The following is a 15,867-nucleotide window of genomic DNA, read 5'->3' on the forward strand; positions in this document are numbered from 1 at the left end:
CTTCTAGCTCCATCAGCCGGTTTCAATAGGTTTGTGGTTTATATGGGAAATAGAAGTTTGGTCTAAGTGTTTTCCTACACATTTTACGTAAAAACATTTCAGACTCAACTTATGCAAGACTATGTTTCTGTAAGCTGGACACCAGTCAGAACCTGAGTCCTTCACTTGACACTTTTTCTTCAGCCATTTGCTTTATAATACAGTGTAATATCCTGTCCTATTCTACACACTGCTTAAATCACATGAACACATTTCTAATATAATCATATGAATATACAAGTAATAGGTTTATTCCATGCTGAAAAAAGAAGAAAGAAAACACAACGTTTCTTCAGGTGTGAATATACTGTACGCACATGAAAATGAAACATATTTGTTTCCTCTAGTGTTGCTGTATGTCATTTCATCGTCACACAAACCACCTTTAGAATAATTCCTCCATTTATCAGGCATGACTGCAGCAGCAAACGTTATAGGAGTTAATGAAAAATAAGTTAAACTAATATGACAACGCCATCAGTCTGGGACGTGGAACGTATCTTCATGTCTCTCCACGCCACACTATGAGCCTGTAAGTAGTTTCCACTTAACAATATGCTTCTAGAAAAAAAAACACACTCGTCGCAAGTTGTGGATTAATTTATGGAGGTTTTACATCAAATTTCTGTAACTCAATTGTCACATAATTCTTGCAGTGTCTGGATCCTTTCCGACATTGTAATGTTCTGTCTTGCTCTTCACCCTGAAGATTATGTACATTTAATGGTATTAGTTTTTTATATTAAAAAGATCTGGAAGCAATTTAATATGCATTACGTAAGTGTCTGACATAATTTGGGAAAGAGCCGGAATCCTACTTATTTGTACCTGTGGGTGTGAGCAGACTGAAGGCAGGACTCGAGATCTTCTGGAAGCTGGCTCAAGCCTATAGAGAAGCAGGCTGCCGTGTGTGCAATACAAAGGGAATCTGCATCATTAGCAGAAGTCGGTCTCAGTCCTGACTGAGCCCAGAAAAAGCACACATGACTGTATCGCTTGCACTTCACACACTGCGGTGAAAGGGCTCACCTTGCCGGTGAGGATGACCGTGCTGGTGTCTTCGTCATAGAAGGGGATGAGGGTGGAGGGGGACACGTCGGTGCCCACGGAAGCCACCGGTCCTGAGGCCAGGGACTCCACCGCGTAGAGGTAGATCTGGCGTTCGCTTCGGCTGCCGGGCAACAGTAACCATAGCAACTGCATCAGAACCACTAACACTAAAGAGGGACACAGTGGGCCCTTTAGAGCCACAATCACGTTCTAACATTCGTATCAATTATCTCTTTTTGCAAGCAAGTGTAAAAGATGTTTCAGGTCTGAGTGATACAATAAAAAACCAGTCAGAACCTGAGACCCTCACTTGACAAATTCAAGAGACAGTTTATTGAAACAGTTTACTAAATTATTGTATTCAGTTTGGCATCCCCATACAACAATCTTCCAGCCATTGTGCACTCACTGTTCAGCCAGTATGCATTCTTAGCTATGCTGTAGGAGAACAGGGTTAAGAATTTCAGTGCTCTATGCTTACTATTTTCATAAAGAATGTCCTGTTCAGATTAGGAAAAGGAGAGCCTGAGATTTAATCTGAAGTCTTGTGATTGTTGTACCTGCTCAGCCACCTATAAGAATCAGGCATGAAAAAAAAAGCTTTTCTAGGCTTGACCATAGATTATTGTCTGTTAGAATGAGCAGCATGGTCTTGTACAGTTTTGACAAAAAAGCAGAAAATGACATTCATTTTCATTCATTTTTTGGCAACGGAGTGGCGATTTAAGTACACATAATGCCGATGTATCTCACAGAAACCGATGAGGGCAGAGTAAGTGGCAGACAGTGTGGTCCTGTAAAATTAGCTGGATTTTAGAAGATCTAAACTACAGTGTGCAGGTGGTGGGAGAGGGGCTATGTTAGTAGCCCAAGCAGTTCCTTCAGGAGCTCTGGACCACCTGTACACGGGGTTTGTGAAAGATGTTGGGGGCTGATCTGAGGCTGGACCTGAGGCCGGACATTTTATATAGTCGCCTAAGCTGTACAGCCGAAGGGGGTCGCATCCGGTGCCGAGCTCAGAAACAGGTGTCCCTACCTGTCAAATCCAGACACCAGCAGGTACTGGCCAGCGCAGGCCCACACCACCCGGGCACCCCGGGCCCCTTCAGGGCCGGGACCCTCCTGCAGGAGAGAGGCAGGGAGAGGGCCACGGGTCAGTCACTTAATAGAATTAACCTTTCAGTCCTACAAACAAATTTCCATATTTCAGACAATGGTATGCTCTACACAGTTTAAACGTTGCATTCATTTTCTGTAAATACTACACAACAGGTATTTGTGTCCAAAGCATTTCATCACCTTTAGTCACATTTCATACAGGACAATCGATCCTACAGGAAACACAACAAGACATTGCTCAATGTGTCGATGGTACAGGACTGAAACAAGCTGAAGTCATGCAGTACAGCATGCGAACTCATGCCACGAGTGTGAGGTATTTAAACGGCACAGAGCTTGGCCAGCGTGAATGAGACTGTCTTACCTGAGTGGGCTCTGTGGACTTGCGGGGGTCATAAATGCGCATTTTGCCATCTTTGCACACCGTGGCCAGGAACTTACCATCCGGACTCCAGGCCAGGCTGAAAATCTGGAATAGAGGGGAGGAAGATCTCATATTCATGCAGGAATCGCTAAATTCTTACAGAAAACCTATGAATATTGAGCAAATCGTATGATGGTTTGATCACAACAGAAAGTTGTTAATAGCCTTGAAAATACGTTTCGGATACCAGCTCTTAACCTTCATGGCATTTTATTAAAGGACCAGGGGCAACCAGAAGTTAATGCCTCCATTTTAGTTGAGAATGTACCTGAGTTGAGTATTAACTTTTAAGACCACTACCTTGGAATGTGGTTCTAGTTGCACTGGAGTCAGAGGTCAGCTAGTGGAGTGCCCACAATGGGCTGCAATTGGAACCCCATTGTGCTGCTGTTCCCCATCAATTTAGTTCAAAGGTTTTCTCAGCATGACAGATCCATCACAGAACTGCCAAAGAAACAATACAGACTCTCCCCTCCCTCCTCTCTTAATCTCATTCCTGTGCGGTGGAGGGTGTGTGATACTGTATGTCCACCTGTGTCCCTCAGGCTGTGTCCTTTTATTAATCTAATTCTTGTGTGGTGGGGTGTGTGTGATATGTCCACCTGTGTCCCTCAGGCTGTGTCCCTCTCTCAGTCTCAGCTCTGTGCTGTGGGGTCAGTGTGATTTAACCACCTGTGTCCCTCAGGCTATGACAGGTAAGTACACTGTAATTAATATGGCTTATGTCTGTCCAGCCCTAATAAGAGTTACTGTGTGTCAGGCATGCCAGACAGAATTGGGTGTAAAAGGAGTCACTGGTGCAGTTATATTCTGGACAGTGCAACAGGAAGTGCATTTTTTGCCTCAACTTCCCCTGTCTTGCAGTGAATGCAGTTCTCTCTGGACAGCCAGGTCTGCCTATGTCGGCCTATTTCACTGACCAGGCCGTGGTATCTGAGCTTATATATCATCAGGATCTGGTTCTGCATCGTGTCTCTGACAGTGGACAGGCCTTCACTCAGGGTGTGTTTACTGTTCAGGGCCTGAAAGCACTCCAGTCTGTGATGTGGGATTTTGTAATCCAATGGTCTGGATATAAATGTTTTATAATCATGTTGATTGTGATATTTCAGGGCTTGAGCAATCTTCTTAATGCTCCAGGAGTATTTCTCAGGTCATGTTCAGTGAACAAGGGGATGTGATGTTACACATCCCAAACCCACTTTCCTCAAACACTTCTGTAATAATTATTACCTGGTCCCTGAAGGGACCTGTCCTGATCGCAAGTTCTTTATACAAATCTTTTACAATGTATGTTTTAGATTATACAGTTCGTGCAACAACAGCTAATTGCACCATGCTCTGGCAGACAGAGAGGACGAGGAGGGCAGAGTATATAAAGAGGGGATTCACTCATTCCCTAAAGCAGGAAAAAACACTCTGTCCTGTGTCTGTAACCACATAGCTGCTACTAAATAGGCTTCTATTGAATGTTTTGAGTGTTAAGGACAGGAAATAATGTCCTGCATGTATATTTTGCATTTATCTTGCACCGACTACAGCACAGAACTACTTTGACACAAGAAACTACAGTCCTTCACTCAAGAGGATGGTAGCTTTTCTCGAGCATCAGAATCTTGAGCATCTCGAGGGATCAGGTGTTATTTTGCCACACGACAGACAACAGCTTCTAAGATCTTCAAAGAGGTGCTTTAACATCTACCTTGTTCCTTTCAATAAAGATTTTCATGCACTCTGAAAGAGGCATCAGGAGACGTGCACGGGACAAAGCTCTGCTTCAATCAGCGAAAGCAGAGGGGAGCGGGCAGCTGGTTCACATGACTCAGTACCTGGTCCTGATGTCCCCTCAGCAGCTTCACCTCCTTGCCAGAGTCCAGATTCCACAGGCGCACAGTCAAGTCGTAGGAGGAGGAGGCCAGGATCCCTGAGGCCAGGGGGTGGAACTTCAGCGAGTAGATCTTCTCTGTGTGACCTGGAGCACACACAAGCACGGCTCAGAGCTCCAATAACCAATTCATCGAGAAAAATTTCAGGTTTTGTCCAGTTTTTGGACATACTTGCTTCTGGGTCTTTTCACAACAAAACAGTCAATCATACGCTTTTTATTCAGCTCAACAAGGGAAAATCGAAATTTTCCGATGAAGCGTGATTGGACCTATGTTCAGAGCTTAGAATGAATCAGAGGTTTTTGGTTTAGAGTGAACTGAACAACTCTCAAATATTATCATTGAGCTACAATTCCATAATGACGAACCTTTACCCCAGCTGTTGACCCTGAGAATCACAAAATCCCTCATTTTTAAGAGATAAAACAGAAAAAAACAAGCAAAACTGAACACAGTAATAAGAGAATATTAGCCTTCAGGAAAATCATTTACTGTTTTTTTTTTACCACAGCAGAAAATTATAGAATGCTATCACTTGTAGATTTCTGGAAAAAGCCTGTTTGTCTCTTTGATGAAGAAGTTGTTTTGAGAATCGGTATTTCACAGAGGGAAAGAAGTGCCCAGCAGGTGTTATTCTCTAGAGAAGAAGGCAGATGATATTATCTCATCTTGTAGGCTCATGAAACTTCCAATTTATCCTCTGCCAATCCAAAACAGATAATCCTTTCAGACGATGTGAAAGATCTCACTCCAAACGGTGTGTATGCTACTGTTTTCGTCCACCCGCTTTGATGCTGAGGCGGACTTTGATGGTTTGGGATTTCCCCCCAATAAAGACGTCGAGCTACCCGTGCCCTACCCTGGAGAATACGCTCTGGCTCTGTCAGGGTCTCCGTCAGGCCCCCCTTGGGCACCAGCCACACCCGAATCTTGGCGTCTTCGCCCGCTGCCAGGGAAAGAGACACAGTCACAGGTCACCCAGCTGAGTCAGAGAAAACATGGTGCCAGAGAAAATCCAAACGCTCCCAGATTGTCTCAATAGTGTTTTGATATTTGGTCAGCACCGGTTCTGATGTTAAAGCTGGATTGTCAAAAAACCCAAGGAAAACCTCTGAAATATTTGATCCCTAAATGTGCTGAGTACGTTGAACAATCTTCACCCTTTGTGTTTGATTGGGCGAGTTGCTCCTGTAGTTAGAGGTAGCAAAACACCTGTAAAAAATGAAGCTAGTTATGTGAGCTGGTAAAGTATGATTATGGGGAAACTGCACAATTATATAATAACATATAATAGCAGCAGTGTTTAGCAGTGCTTAGGGCTATGGATCGGAGCATTGTGAGTTCAAATCCCAGGAGGGAAACAGCTGTTGTAATCCTGAGCAAAGGTACTTCACTCAGGTAGCTCCAGGAAATGTATGAGTATGAGTGTATGAGTGGGTCTCCAGATCATCACCGCAGATGAGAATTTGTTCCCAACTGACTGACCTGGTAAAATACAGGACTACAAATGTGGCACACTCTGCCGATGCTTAGGAGTGGACAGCTGAGGCCAGGCCAGTCCCAGGAGCGGGAGAGAGGCAGGGCCTTACCCACGGCCAGCCTGCAGGCGTTGAACGGGTCCCAGCAGAAGTCGGCCACCGCCGAGGTGTTCTGGATGGTGGGAAAGGAGGTGTCGGGCAGGCGTCCGGGCTGCGACAGCTGTGCGGAGGGTCAGGACAGGACTGGGTTTCTACCTGGGTGCCAAAGCCAAACCCCCCTCCCTCCCAGACTCGCTTGGCAGACTAACTAACTCCAGTTAATGAGTTCATTTTACTTAAAAAAACTGGTGCACTTTCATGACTGTTTGCCAGCAGTCTGTCCCCTTAGAACTCAGAATACACAGAAACCCGCTGAAATAAAGAAGACGGGCACTAGGCTTTGACAGCATAGAACGGCTTCCATGTTCTAGCAAATTCATTTTTTTCCTCCCCCTCCTCCAGCCGGAAACACTATCACAGGTATGAATTATCACTGCTCTTTCAAATAATTCCTCATTAAATGTCTAACTTTCAACCCAAGGTTAGTTTTTCAACTAGCTCTTTGAAAGCAGGTGCTCCCTGAAGCGGAGCCGCTTGCTGGTGAGGGTCTGTTAGACACACAGCGTCGCCTCCTCCCGCCCCTCGCACCGGTGGGGGGGGGGGGGGGTACCTCGAACACAGCGATCTGCCCCCCGGCGATGGCCAGCGGCACCGCCACGCGCTCCCGGTTGGCGCAGAAGCCGTCGCACTCCCCCGGCGTGGTGAGGCTCAGGCCCTTGAGGTTGGTGATGTGGGTGTCGCGGTGCAGCACGGTGCCCTGGGCGTGCCGGAACTTGGAGCTGGGGCCTGGGGCAAGGAGAGGGGAGAAAACAGGGACTCGCTGTGGGAACGCACCCCTTTCTCCTCGTCCGCGGCTTCTCTGGCCGCGGCCTCGGCCTGAGAGCCGCCCTCGAGGTTTCTAGAACATTCCCAGCGGCCCTGAGGCTTCACGCGCACGCGTTCCCTCTGTGTTACCCATCGCATCTCCCCCGTTTCACCTCCCCATGACTGCGAGGACAGGAGCTTTACATTCAATTTGATAAAACTCCCTTTTCATAGTGGAAAACCGTGCAGTACTGTACTGGTTCTGTCACGTTCTTTTGTTATTTGGCATATTTACATGGATGCGCACGCTGTATTAGGTAGGCTCATGGCATTTTTGGTACAGGACAGCCTTTTCTCAGTATATTTATATTTATATACAGTATAGTACATTTCATTACCCACAGAGAGCTCAGGAAGGCACCCTGTATGGATAAAGAGGACTGGGAGGACACTTTCTCATTCCCAGTGCATTTGAGGAGATTAAAGTACAAGGCCTCCATAATTCAGCAATGGATTATCCAGAGCATTATTTCTGTGCAGATTGACTAAAACTCTAAGATCCTAAGAGACAAACTGTCTGTAACTGCAATGTAAAGGGCAGCCATGTGGGTTAGTGGAATTATAACAGGAAGGTTGTGGGCTCAAATCCCAGCTGGGGCACAGCTCTTGTACTGTTGACCACGGGGCTTCACTCAAATTACTCCTCTGGAACATCCTGCGGTTCAATTGGGCATGAATGAAAGTCGCTCGAGGAAAAAAGCTCCAGGCAAATAAACGATCACCAATTTAACAAGAACGTCTTGCAGAGTTAGGCTAACACAGGTGAAGGCGTACCCAGAATGCTCTGCAGTGAGCGCTGGCTGGGGCTGTTGACGAAGCCACTGGACAGGCTGGTGGTCGAGGGAGACTGGCCTACGCTGCCGGGGCTGCTGGGACTGGTCAGGGAGCTGCTAGACGAAGAGAGGCCAGCGGCATCCACCTGAGACAGAGAACAGGGTCAGCACGCGCTGGTCGGCACACGCCACACACCCGTACACTGGTCCTGTCACACCCGGCGCATCTCCGCCACAGAGACGGCAGTCCTACAACACCACAGCCCGAGCTCATAGAGACCTCTAGATCTTTCAATGTTTCTTTTGAATTACAGACCTAAAACAACAAGTCCTGCCAACAGCTTGGTAAATAAGATTCTAGCCACATTGATTTTCAAACGGGCTTTTGAAATCTTGAAATGTAACTTCTAAACAGAAGGAAACCCAGCTGTCATTATGTACTCTCGTGTTTGAAACAGGAGTCCCAGGTTTCGGAAATCACCCTATACTTTATTTTGCTTTTTTGATTAAAAAAAAAAGTGTCCCACCTCTTGGCTCTTTGCTATGGGCAGGTCCTTCTTCGCAGGCTGACTGGCGTGCCCTGACTTGGCAGTGCCCTCTGAGCTGGGAATCGTGCTTCTCTTGAGCGGGCGCTTGGCCGGGTGGAGGCTCACCTTCGCCACCTGCAGGCGGGGAAGGGATAAAGCAGGAGAGTGCGGGGTTGTACACAGAGAATGATTACTGCCTGCTCTGCAGGTCTCAGTCCCCTGCTGGCCCTTTCACTGAGTAATACGCCCCCTCGACTGCTCCTGCCCCAGTATAAGAATGAAATCTACTGTAACCAACGCTTTAATTACCTAACTTCTACTGTACTGTCTTCTTTAGTGGTGCTAAGGATCACATCAAAGTCCCACGCTGCAATAGAAGACCCAAGCTTGCCTACTCTTGTTTGAACAAGAACTTTCATCGCTCCACAAGAGTGTCTTGAAGCCCCACATCTAGCTGAAATCTGGTTTGTTCTGCAGGAGCAGTGACATAAACATTATAGAAAAAGTCCTTCTGACCAGTTACCTCTATTTAAACACCACATTCCTTTGAAAAAAATGATTTTGAAATTTCTAAAAAGTACATCTCTAATCCTGGTGTATGAATTAACATATCCATATATGTATATACTGTATGGTTATTTATTCAACAGTGATCTACAAAACCTTCTGGATTGGGGCGCTCCAGGTGGCTGGAGATCCTGAATCTCTCCTTTAGGTGTCAGTCATGTGCAAGACAGGTCACAGTGGTCCGGGTTTACAACAAAGTAAGGAAATAACACATCTTCCTTTTCAAACCACATGTAGGTTTTGTGCTGGGCTTGCATGACCTCTTTCACTCATGTTTTCTAATGCCGTCTTGTATTTAGAGAGCAGGTGAGTGAAGATCAGTGTCAGCTGAGCAATTACAACAGAGGTTTGCTGAGGAACCTGTGGGTGAGCTGAAGGTCTGAGTACCTGTTTGTTCTCTCCGGTCCACCACCCCTGAGCTGACATGGCAGGGGTCTGTCCCAGAGTGTCGGGGTACAGATCTTCATGGAAGTCCTGTCCAGACTGAAATACACACAAGGCATGTTACTGGGGGCTCCTTCTCACTCTCTTTCGCAGGAATGACAGTGTTTGCTACAGATCTATGTCAAAAGCTATACTACAAAAGACAGCAAGCACACAGAACGCCTCTGGGTTTACTCTAGACTGCATGTTGCTCTATGTAGGTGTTATTTATACAGTACTCGTCAGCAGACAGTAACCACACTGCTGTTTTATTCCCACAGTGGGGAAAACGATTAGCAATCTATTCTGTAGATAAACATCCTTTGAGAAAATAGGAATGGAAAGTTGTGCAGTTCTCCTTGATTTTCAAATAAAAGCAAAAGCCACAGAAAAACAGCCTTTTAACTAAAATCTAATCAGCTCTAATGATCTACCAAGCAGACCAAGGTAATTTGTTCTATGTCTTTGTGTGCAAAGGGAGGTCGGCCAAGGAACACAGATGGAAATTAAGGAGAGTTCTGTCTGAGAACGGGAGGCCCTTCTCAGCCCGGCAGGGCTGTGGGTGTCTGGAAGACGCTGCCAAGCCACAGAGTGGAAGCTGGTGTCCTAGCATCCTTTGCAAAACGAGCTGATGAAATTCCTGGATTAATAAAGTACAAGCAAATGGATGAACCCGATGTTTCCAATGGCTGTCTCTCAAACAGGAGATTAAAAAAATTAAGTTTCTTAAGAACATAAATAAATGAGCATTTTCTTGATCTCCTCGCGTGCTTCCTGTGTTCTGACACTTGCACGTAGTGTCCTGGTTGCCTTATCGGGTTTGAAGTATTTGCTTGGGTTGCCCTTGTCAGCTCTCCTCAGGGTTTGAGGAGTACATGGGGTGATAGTGGGACCTATGGAGACTCTTCTGCCAGCTCCTCCTCTTCTCTCTGGAGATTTTCCCGTCTGGGAGCAAGAGGAGCTACTGTGCTCACCTTGCGGGGGACATGGTAGCTCACAGGCACGATGAAGCTGTCAGTCAGCTGTAAGACTCGCAGCACCTCACAGGAAATGACATCAAGAGCCAGCTTGGGTACCATGGCGATTCCCTTTGTGGGGGCTTCAGTGAGGCACTGGCTCACTGTGAAAGGAGAGAGACGAGTGGGCATTGAGGCATACTGTCATCCCTTTAATCCTAGGACATTAGGATTAAAACAATTAAATTGTTAAAACAGAGCTGAGAGACTGAGAGAGGCAGAGCTGAGAGACTGAGAGAGGCAGAGCTGAGAGACTAAGAGAGGCAGAGCTGAGAGACTGAGAGAGGCAGAGCTGAGAGACTGAGAGAGGCAGAGCTGAGAGACTAAGAGAGGCAGAGCTGAGAGACTGAGAGAGGCAGAGCTGAGGGACTGAGAGATGCAGAGCTGAGGGACTGAGAGATGCAGGTTTGAGGGACTGAGTGAGAGAGAGAGCTGAGACACTGAGAGGCCAAGCTGAGGCACCGACAAAGATACAGTGTGAGCAAGATGTAAATTTTACTGTTAAAAGGCTAAGAAGCTCAAAGATATTGGGAGGAAGGAAAAAAGCTGAGAAACAGTCGGATTGCTTTACTAGGCACATGGTTAATGAATCCACTGGAGGCTCACCTTGAGCGAGGAAGGGCTGGGCAGTGGTCACCTCGAAGCAGTGGATAACACTGTCACCCTGGGGAAGAGCCACATCAGAGCCCTCATCAGCTCCAAGCACAGAAAAACATCCTCTTGCACATGCCAGCCATGAGACACCGTTTAAGATACAGGATGTCGCCAATTTAATTCAATTAAAACCAAACAAACAAGCTGCAGGACATTTAGCTCTGACCATCCCTGGTGTGTCTCACTTCCTCTGGGACCCCCAGTCAGCAACCAAGCCATGAACCAAGTTCATGAACCATGAACCAAGTTCATAATTTTTGCACTCTGCTTGAAAATAATTACAGTATGAAAAGCTGACATAATGTATGAAACGTTTTTGTAAAGCTTTGTTGGTTTACATATCGATTTGTGTTATTTTGGGATGACTGTTGAATATATGTTTTTTGTTAACAGTTTGAACTATTTTTCTGTTAACAGTTTTTAACAGATTGTTTTTTTTTTGTTAACACGATCCACAAGATTGATTTAATGCCATCATAAATGATGTTAAGATTTAACTTTATCCTTTTTGCTGTAAGCATGGTCTCATTAGACATCATTTGTCATTCTTTTAGGACTACTAAACATGAATACCGCAACAAAAAAGCATAACCACATTTTCATACCACACTTTCTTTAAGCATGAGGCAACAATATTATGACAACAGGTCAGTACTAATGACTATTCTGTATTTAACCACTAAACAAGCACTGTGTTTGTTTCTCCTAATTAACATACTATGGTTCTCATTTTTATTCTTGGGCAAACAGCCCTTTCCATAATGAATGGAAAATCAGATCCAAAGTGTTCAGGGCATGTAAGCAAGTCTTTTTCTTATTAAGTCTGAGTAATTTCTAATTCAGTACAGAAATGACTTGTCCTCTTCAGAGACAGAATTTATTTGGCAGACAATTAAAGCAGGCGTTTATCTGGGATCTCAAACTGTTGGCAAAGTGAAGTGTAATAAAGTAAGAAATAGTATCGTAAACACTGCAGAGGGGCATTTGAAATGGATGAGATCTGCCCTGCGTCACAGAATGTTAATAACAGGAGGCAAGGAGCATCTCTGATCGGTCAGTGGGGGGATCTGGACGAGATCACGCCACATGCAGTAGATGCATCAGTGCAGACACTGGCTTGTTTGTCCAGAGCTGGCAAAGGCTTTATGAGTAACAGCTGAGCAATTTGTCCACCACAGTAGTGTGAACACCAAACCTGTCGCATGTAGCATCGATCACTAAGTCCGTGGCAAAGGGAGGCAACTGAAAAACCTGCTCAGACTTAACATAAATCCACGAGCCGTGGGAAAATCCAGATTAGCTACATTTCGCAAACCAATCAGTTTATTCCAAACCGACTTCTCTCGGTAGTAAAGCTTGGGAAAAGCAGGCCCCTGGAGAGTTTTGGGGAAGGGGGGGCAGCACTGTGCAGTGTCACTGCTGGAGGTCTTCCAGGTGATGTTGCCATAGCAGCGACCTTCTCCAGCGTCAATCGTGGGCATTTGGAACAAACTACCTGACCACAGTGGAGCAGCTGAATCATGCGACGGCTTCAGAACACACTGAATCATCGCTGGATCAATCGGGGCCCGAGAAGCATCTAAGCAGGATGTGTTCGACTTCGACTGCCCTGGCTGTTTCAAATTCCTGGATCTAAGATCCCAGGAGAAGCAACTGAGACGCCTGATAATCTCCCGTGGGCGCTCTCTGAGCTGCCCATAATAAGGGTGGGCAGCCCTGATTGTGCAGAGACACAAAACTGTCTTCTTGGTTACCGTCAAGAAGAGGACATTGAGTGCCACAGGGTGTTAGGATATGTATATCAAAAGATCTGCAAACTACTTCATTGAACACATCACCTGCTTAAGAGGGGAAAGTGAATTTGTATGAGGCACTTAGAAAAAGAATATTCGGAGAGGGACTCATCAATCCTGCTGGATCATGACTTTCCAGGACCACCCTGGCCTATAACATGATAGTGAGTAAACAACGCAGTAGAGACTGCCTGTTTTCAGCAGGGAGGCAGAACACAATGACCATAAACTCACCTTTACAACCTAGAGTACTGTAAAGGTGAGCTGATGTTCCACCCGAAACCTGGGAAACTGCGGTCTTAGACGCTAATTTAAATGGGGGCCGAATGGTTGCAGTGTAGTTCTGTAGGTCACAGGAAGGAGGGAACTGCTCAAATGTAAAGGCTTGTGAGCCATGAAGAGCAAGAAATAACCTAATTCGTTGTCACCCCGTTGGTGGTGGCAATTCGATGTAATTTCTCTGTGAAATTCTGATTTGAGGTGGGGGAGGAAGGTGGGGGGGGGAGGGTGTTTGCAGAGCGATATCCCCCAAAAAACAGAGAGTAAATGAGCGACAAGGTGAGAAAATGTAAAATCGTTCAGCAAAATGATAGCAAGGGTTGACCCCCACGTACAAACCAGGAGAAGCGGACACCCTCGTTCAGGCCTGAACCGCTCAGACAGTGCCTGAGGAGAGCGAATTTCGAGACTGTAGAAAGCAGCGAGCTTGGGAAGAGACTCACGCACCTTTGCTGACAACACTAGCAGGCCAGAGTCTGGGTCGAGGAGTGGAATGAGAGTCCTGAAAAACAGGCAGAGACAGAGGCTTTACTTCTCCAAATCCAGCATGAGCACTACTGTATTGTGTCAAAAAGCAACAGAATGATATTCTTCTTCTGGAAGAAAAGGAATAAATAACTATTTTATCAGTATGACCTGAGTTGGTGCGTCTTTAACAATTCACACCCTAACACAAAATAACAGCATTTCCTGTTTTTATCAGCACATGGTTTCTTCAGCAGGATATCTATTTAAAAACTGGCAATGAGATGGACTAAAGTGTGAGGGAAAGAGGAAGGGTGATGAATGTTTTAGAGGCAGAATAAATTCCCTCAAAATACCACTGCAAACATAATGGCAATTTAATCTAATGCCCCATTTTTTAGCCCCCTAAACCTCAAAGCACACTAAAATAAATACAGGAATTAAATTTCAATCAGGATCAAGATCCTTACTGACGTGTATTGTCACACTGTCCTCCAAGCCCTAAAGTAAATGAACTGCAAGGGATAGTAATGACCGTCCCTCTTGCTTCACAGTAAGCAGCGCTCCGGATCACACTTGAGCACAGTGAAGAGCCACAGGTGCAATGACTCCAGTTGTCCACTAGATGGGGCAGCAGGAGCACAGGATCCACACAATAATTAGAGCTCATTTTTGTGTTCTAACATTTAGAGCCATTGTGGTTTCTTCATTTCAATACGAGACAAAACAATTGTAGCTGTATTCAGTTTTTTTTTATTTTGATTCTAAGCTCCCCTCTGTAACTTAAATGACCTTTATAATAATGCAGAGGCACATAAATTAAAGCCTTCCGGTTAGGCAGTTAAAAAGGGCATTGTGCCAGTCTCAAACAAAACCTTTCCTGCCACAAACTTCTACTATCTAATATACTGTGTAATTTTTAATGTATTCCTTTATTTTATTTTTAGTGGCTTAATACAATACTCCCAACGGACATTCGCAATGGTTATATTTTTCTAAAACAGGCCACAGAAGGAGTTGCACAGAAAAAAAAATGACGTTAAAAATCATACTTAATCTCCTTTACAAATAACTGAATCTGTCATATCAGCTCACAAGCCTGTACAGTTGAAGGAGGGCTGCCTTTAAAGACTGACATTGGAGGAAGGCCCACAAGTCCCGCAGGTTTGTGAGGACACAGATCTGTGGTTTCACCTGTGGCAAGGATTAGGCCCACATTTCTCCACAGACTCAAAGATTATTATTTTTTTTTACCCTTTTATGCCCTAAGGAAAAAAATACACTCTCGTTTACCTTTGTAACAAAACATTTCCTAGTTTCAAAAAGGACAGTTATGGTAGGAGGAAAGCATCTCGCGCCAACTCCAATTCCCTGCGGGTTTCACTTAAAAAACGGCTTCAGCGCGGGAACTATCTAAACCGTTTCCCTTGAACATGCTTTAATATTGCATGAGTGCATTTCAGCACGAGCATATACTCCACAGTCTTGCATATACCCCTCAGTAACCAATTAGTAAAAAACAGCCACTTCACGTGAGACACATAAGGCCTGATGATGATGGGCGTTCTTATTCTGCTTTAAGTCATCTTCTGTTTTGCCAGTTCAGGAATCCTAGCCCTTGGTTTGAGTCAGAGGGACCTGGCAAACGAGACAATACTAGCAAGGCGTGATGAGGGACGATGGTAGACAGAGACATATTCTTTCAGATCTGTAGCTCATTAGCAAATCACCAGTCACAACCCGCACCCTAAGAGCGAATTCGGTATCACCTGCCACTGACTGGAGTATTCTGTGACACTCTTGTCGTGTGACAGCCCACAGTCATGTGGCTGCAGCTTCAGTGAGGTTCAGGGCCAGAGCTTTGCTAGCAAGTCCCAGTCAGAAAGCAGACAGTCACAGAACAGTCTTAGAGAACACTCACAGACACCCGATCACACCGTGATCATGTCCTCGGAATCAGAAAACTCTCTGCACGGAGGGGGAAAATAAGTGCTACTGCTGCTCAGTGGGCACAAGAGTTTCAACTCGGCAGTTCACGTTTTCCAGCTGGCAGCAGATTTGCGTCTAGCTAACAAACAGTATACTAGCAGATTCTAGCTGTCTCGATTCATCCTGGTTGTAGGCTTCTCAGGATGCTAGACAATGGGAGCACAGTGTTGCATTTACAAGTTATCTTGCCTTATAAGCTGTGGAGGGGCAGACGGCTTTCTTGTGCAATTTATTGCATGAACACATCATCCTATGAGCTGTGCATCTTGTTTCATAAGAGCTGTCACTGTGGACTTTGTGAAGCCAGAACTGCACATTCAATCAGAAAGAGATCACATATGTTAAGTGCTGAAAAAGTCTCTTCACACAACATATTGACTTAAATAGCTTCTGCAGCTGTAGCTCTTGGGAGATATGAATCG

The 15,867-nt window shown here is 45.4% G+C and overlaps 1 protein-coding gene across 1 annotated transcript in view; it reads right to left on the reverse strand.

The window, feature by feature from the left end:
* The window catches only part of coro7 (coronin 7), a 190,304-nt gene that overhangs the window by 5,014 nt on the left and 169,423 nt on the right, over positions 1 to 15,867 (reverse strand). The window contains exons 10-22 of the mRNA XM_088936562.1: positions 13,439 to 13,493; positions 10,872 to 10,929; positions 10,224 to 10,369; positions 9,214 to 9,309; positions 8,260 to 8,394; positions 7,734 to 7,878; positions 6,706 to 6,881; positions 6,108 to 6,216; positions 5,378 to 5,464; positions 4,462 to 4,604; positions 2,573 to 2,677; positions 2,126 to 2,211; positions 1,069 to 1,210 (exon numbers count right to left, since the gene is read on the reverse strand). Of these exons, the coding sequence (XP_088792688.1) occupies positions 1,069 to 1,210; positions 2,126 to 2,211; positions 2,573 to 2,677; positions 4,462 to 4,604; positions 5,378 to 5,464; positions 6,108 to 6,216; positions 6,706 to 6,881; positions 7,734 to 7,878; positions 8,260 to 8,394; positions 9,214 to 9,309; positions 10,224 to 10,369; positions 10,872 to 10,929; positions 13,439 to 13,493 (1,483 nt within the window). The remainder of the gene's footprint in view (positions 1 to 1,068; positions 1,211 to 2,125; positions 2,212 to 2,572; positions 2,678 to 4,461; positions 4,605 to 5,377; positions 5,465 to 6,107; positions 6,217 to 6,705; positions 6,882 to 7,733; positions 7,879 to 8,259; positions 8,395 to 9,213; positions 9,310 to 10,223; positions 10,370 to 10,871; positions 10,930 to 13,438; positions 13,494 to 15,867) is intronic.

The sequence above is a fragment of the Atractosteus spatula genome, chromosome 18 (genome assembly GCF_055471065.1).
Source record: "Atractosteus spatula isolate fAtrSpa1 chromosome 18, fAtrSpa1.hap1, whole genome shotgun sequence".
Classification (NCBI taxonomy): Eukaryota; Metazoa; Chordata; class Actinopteri; order Semionotiformes; family Lepisosteidae; genus Atractosteus; species Atractosteus spatula.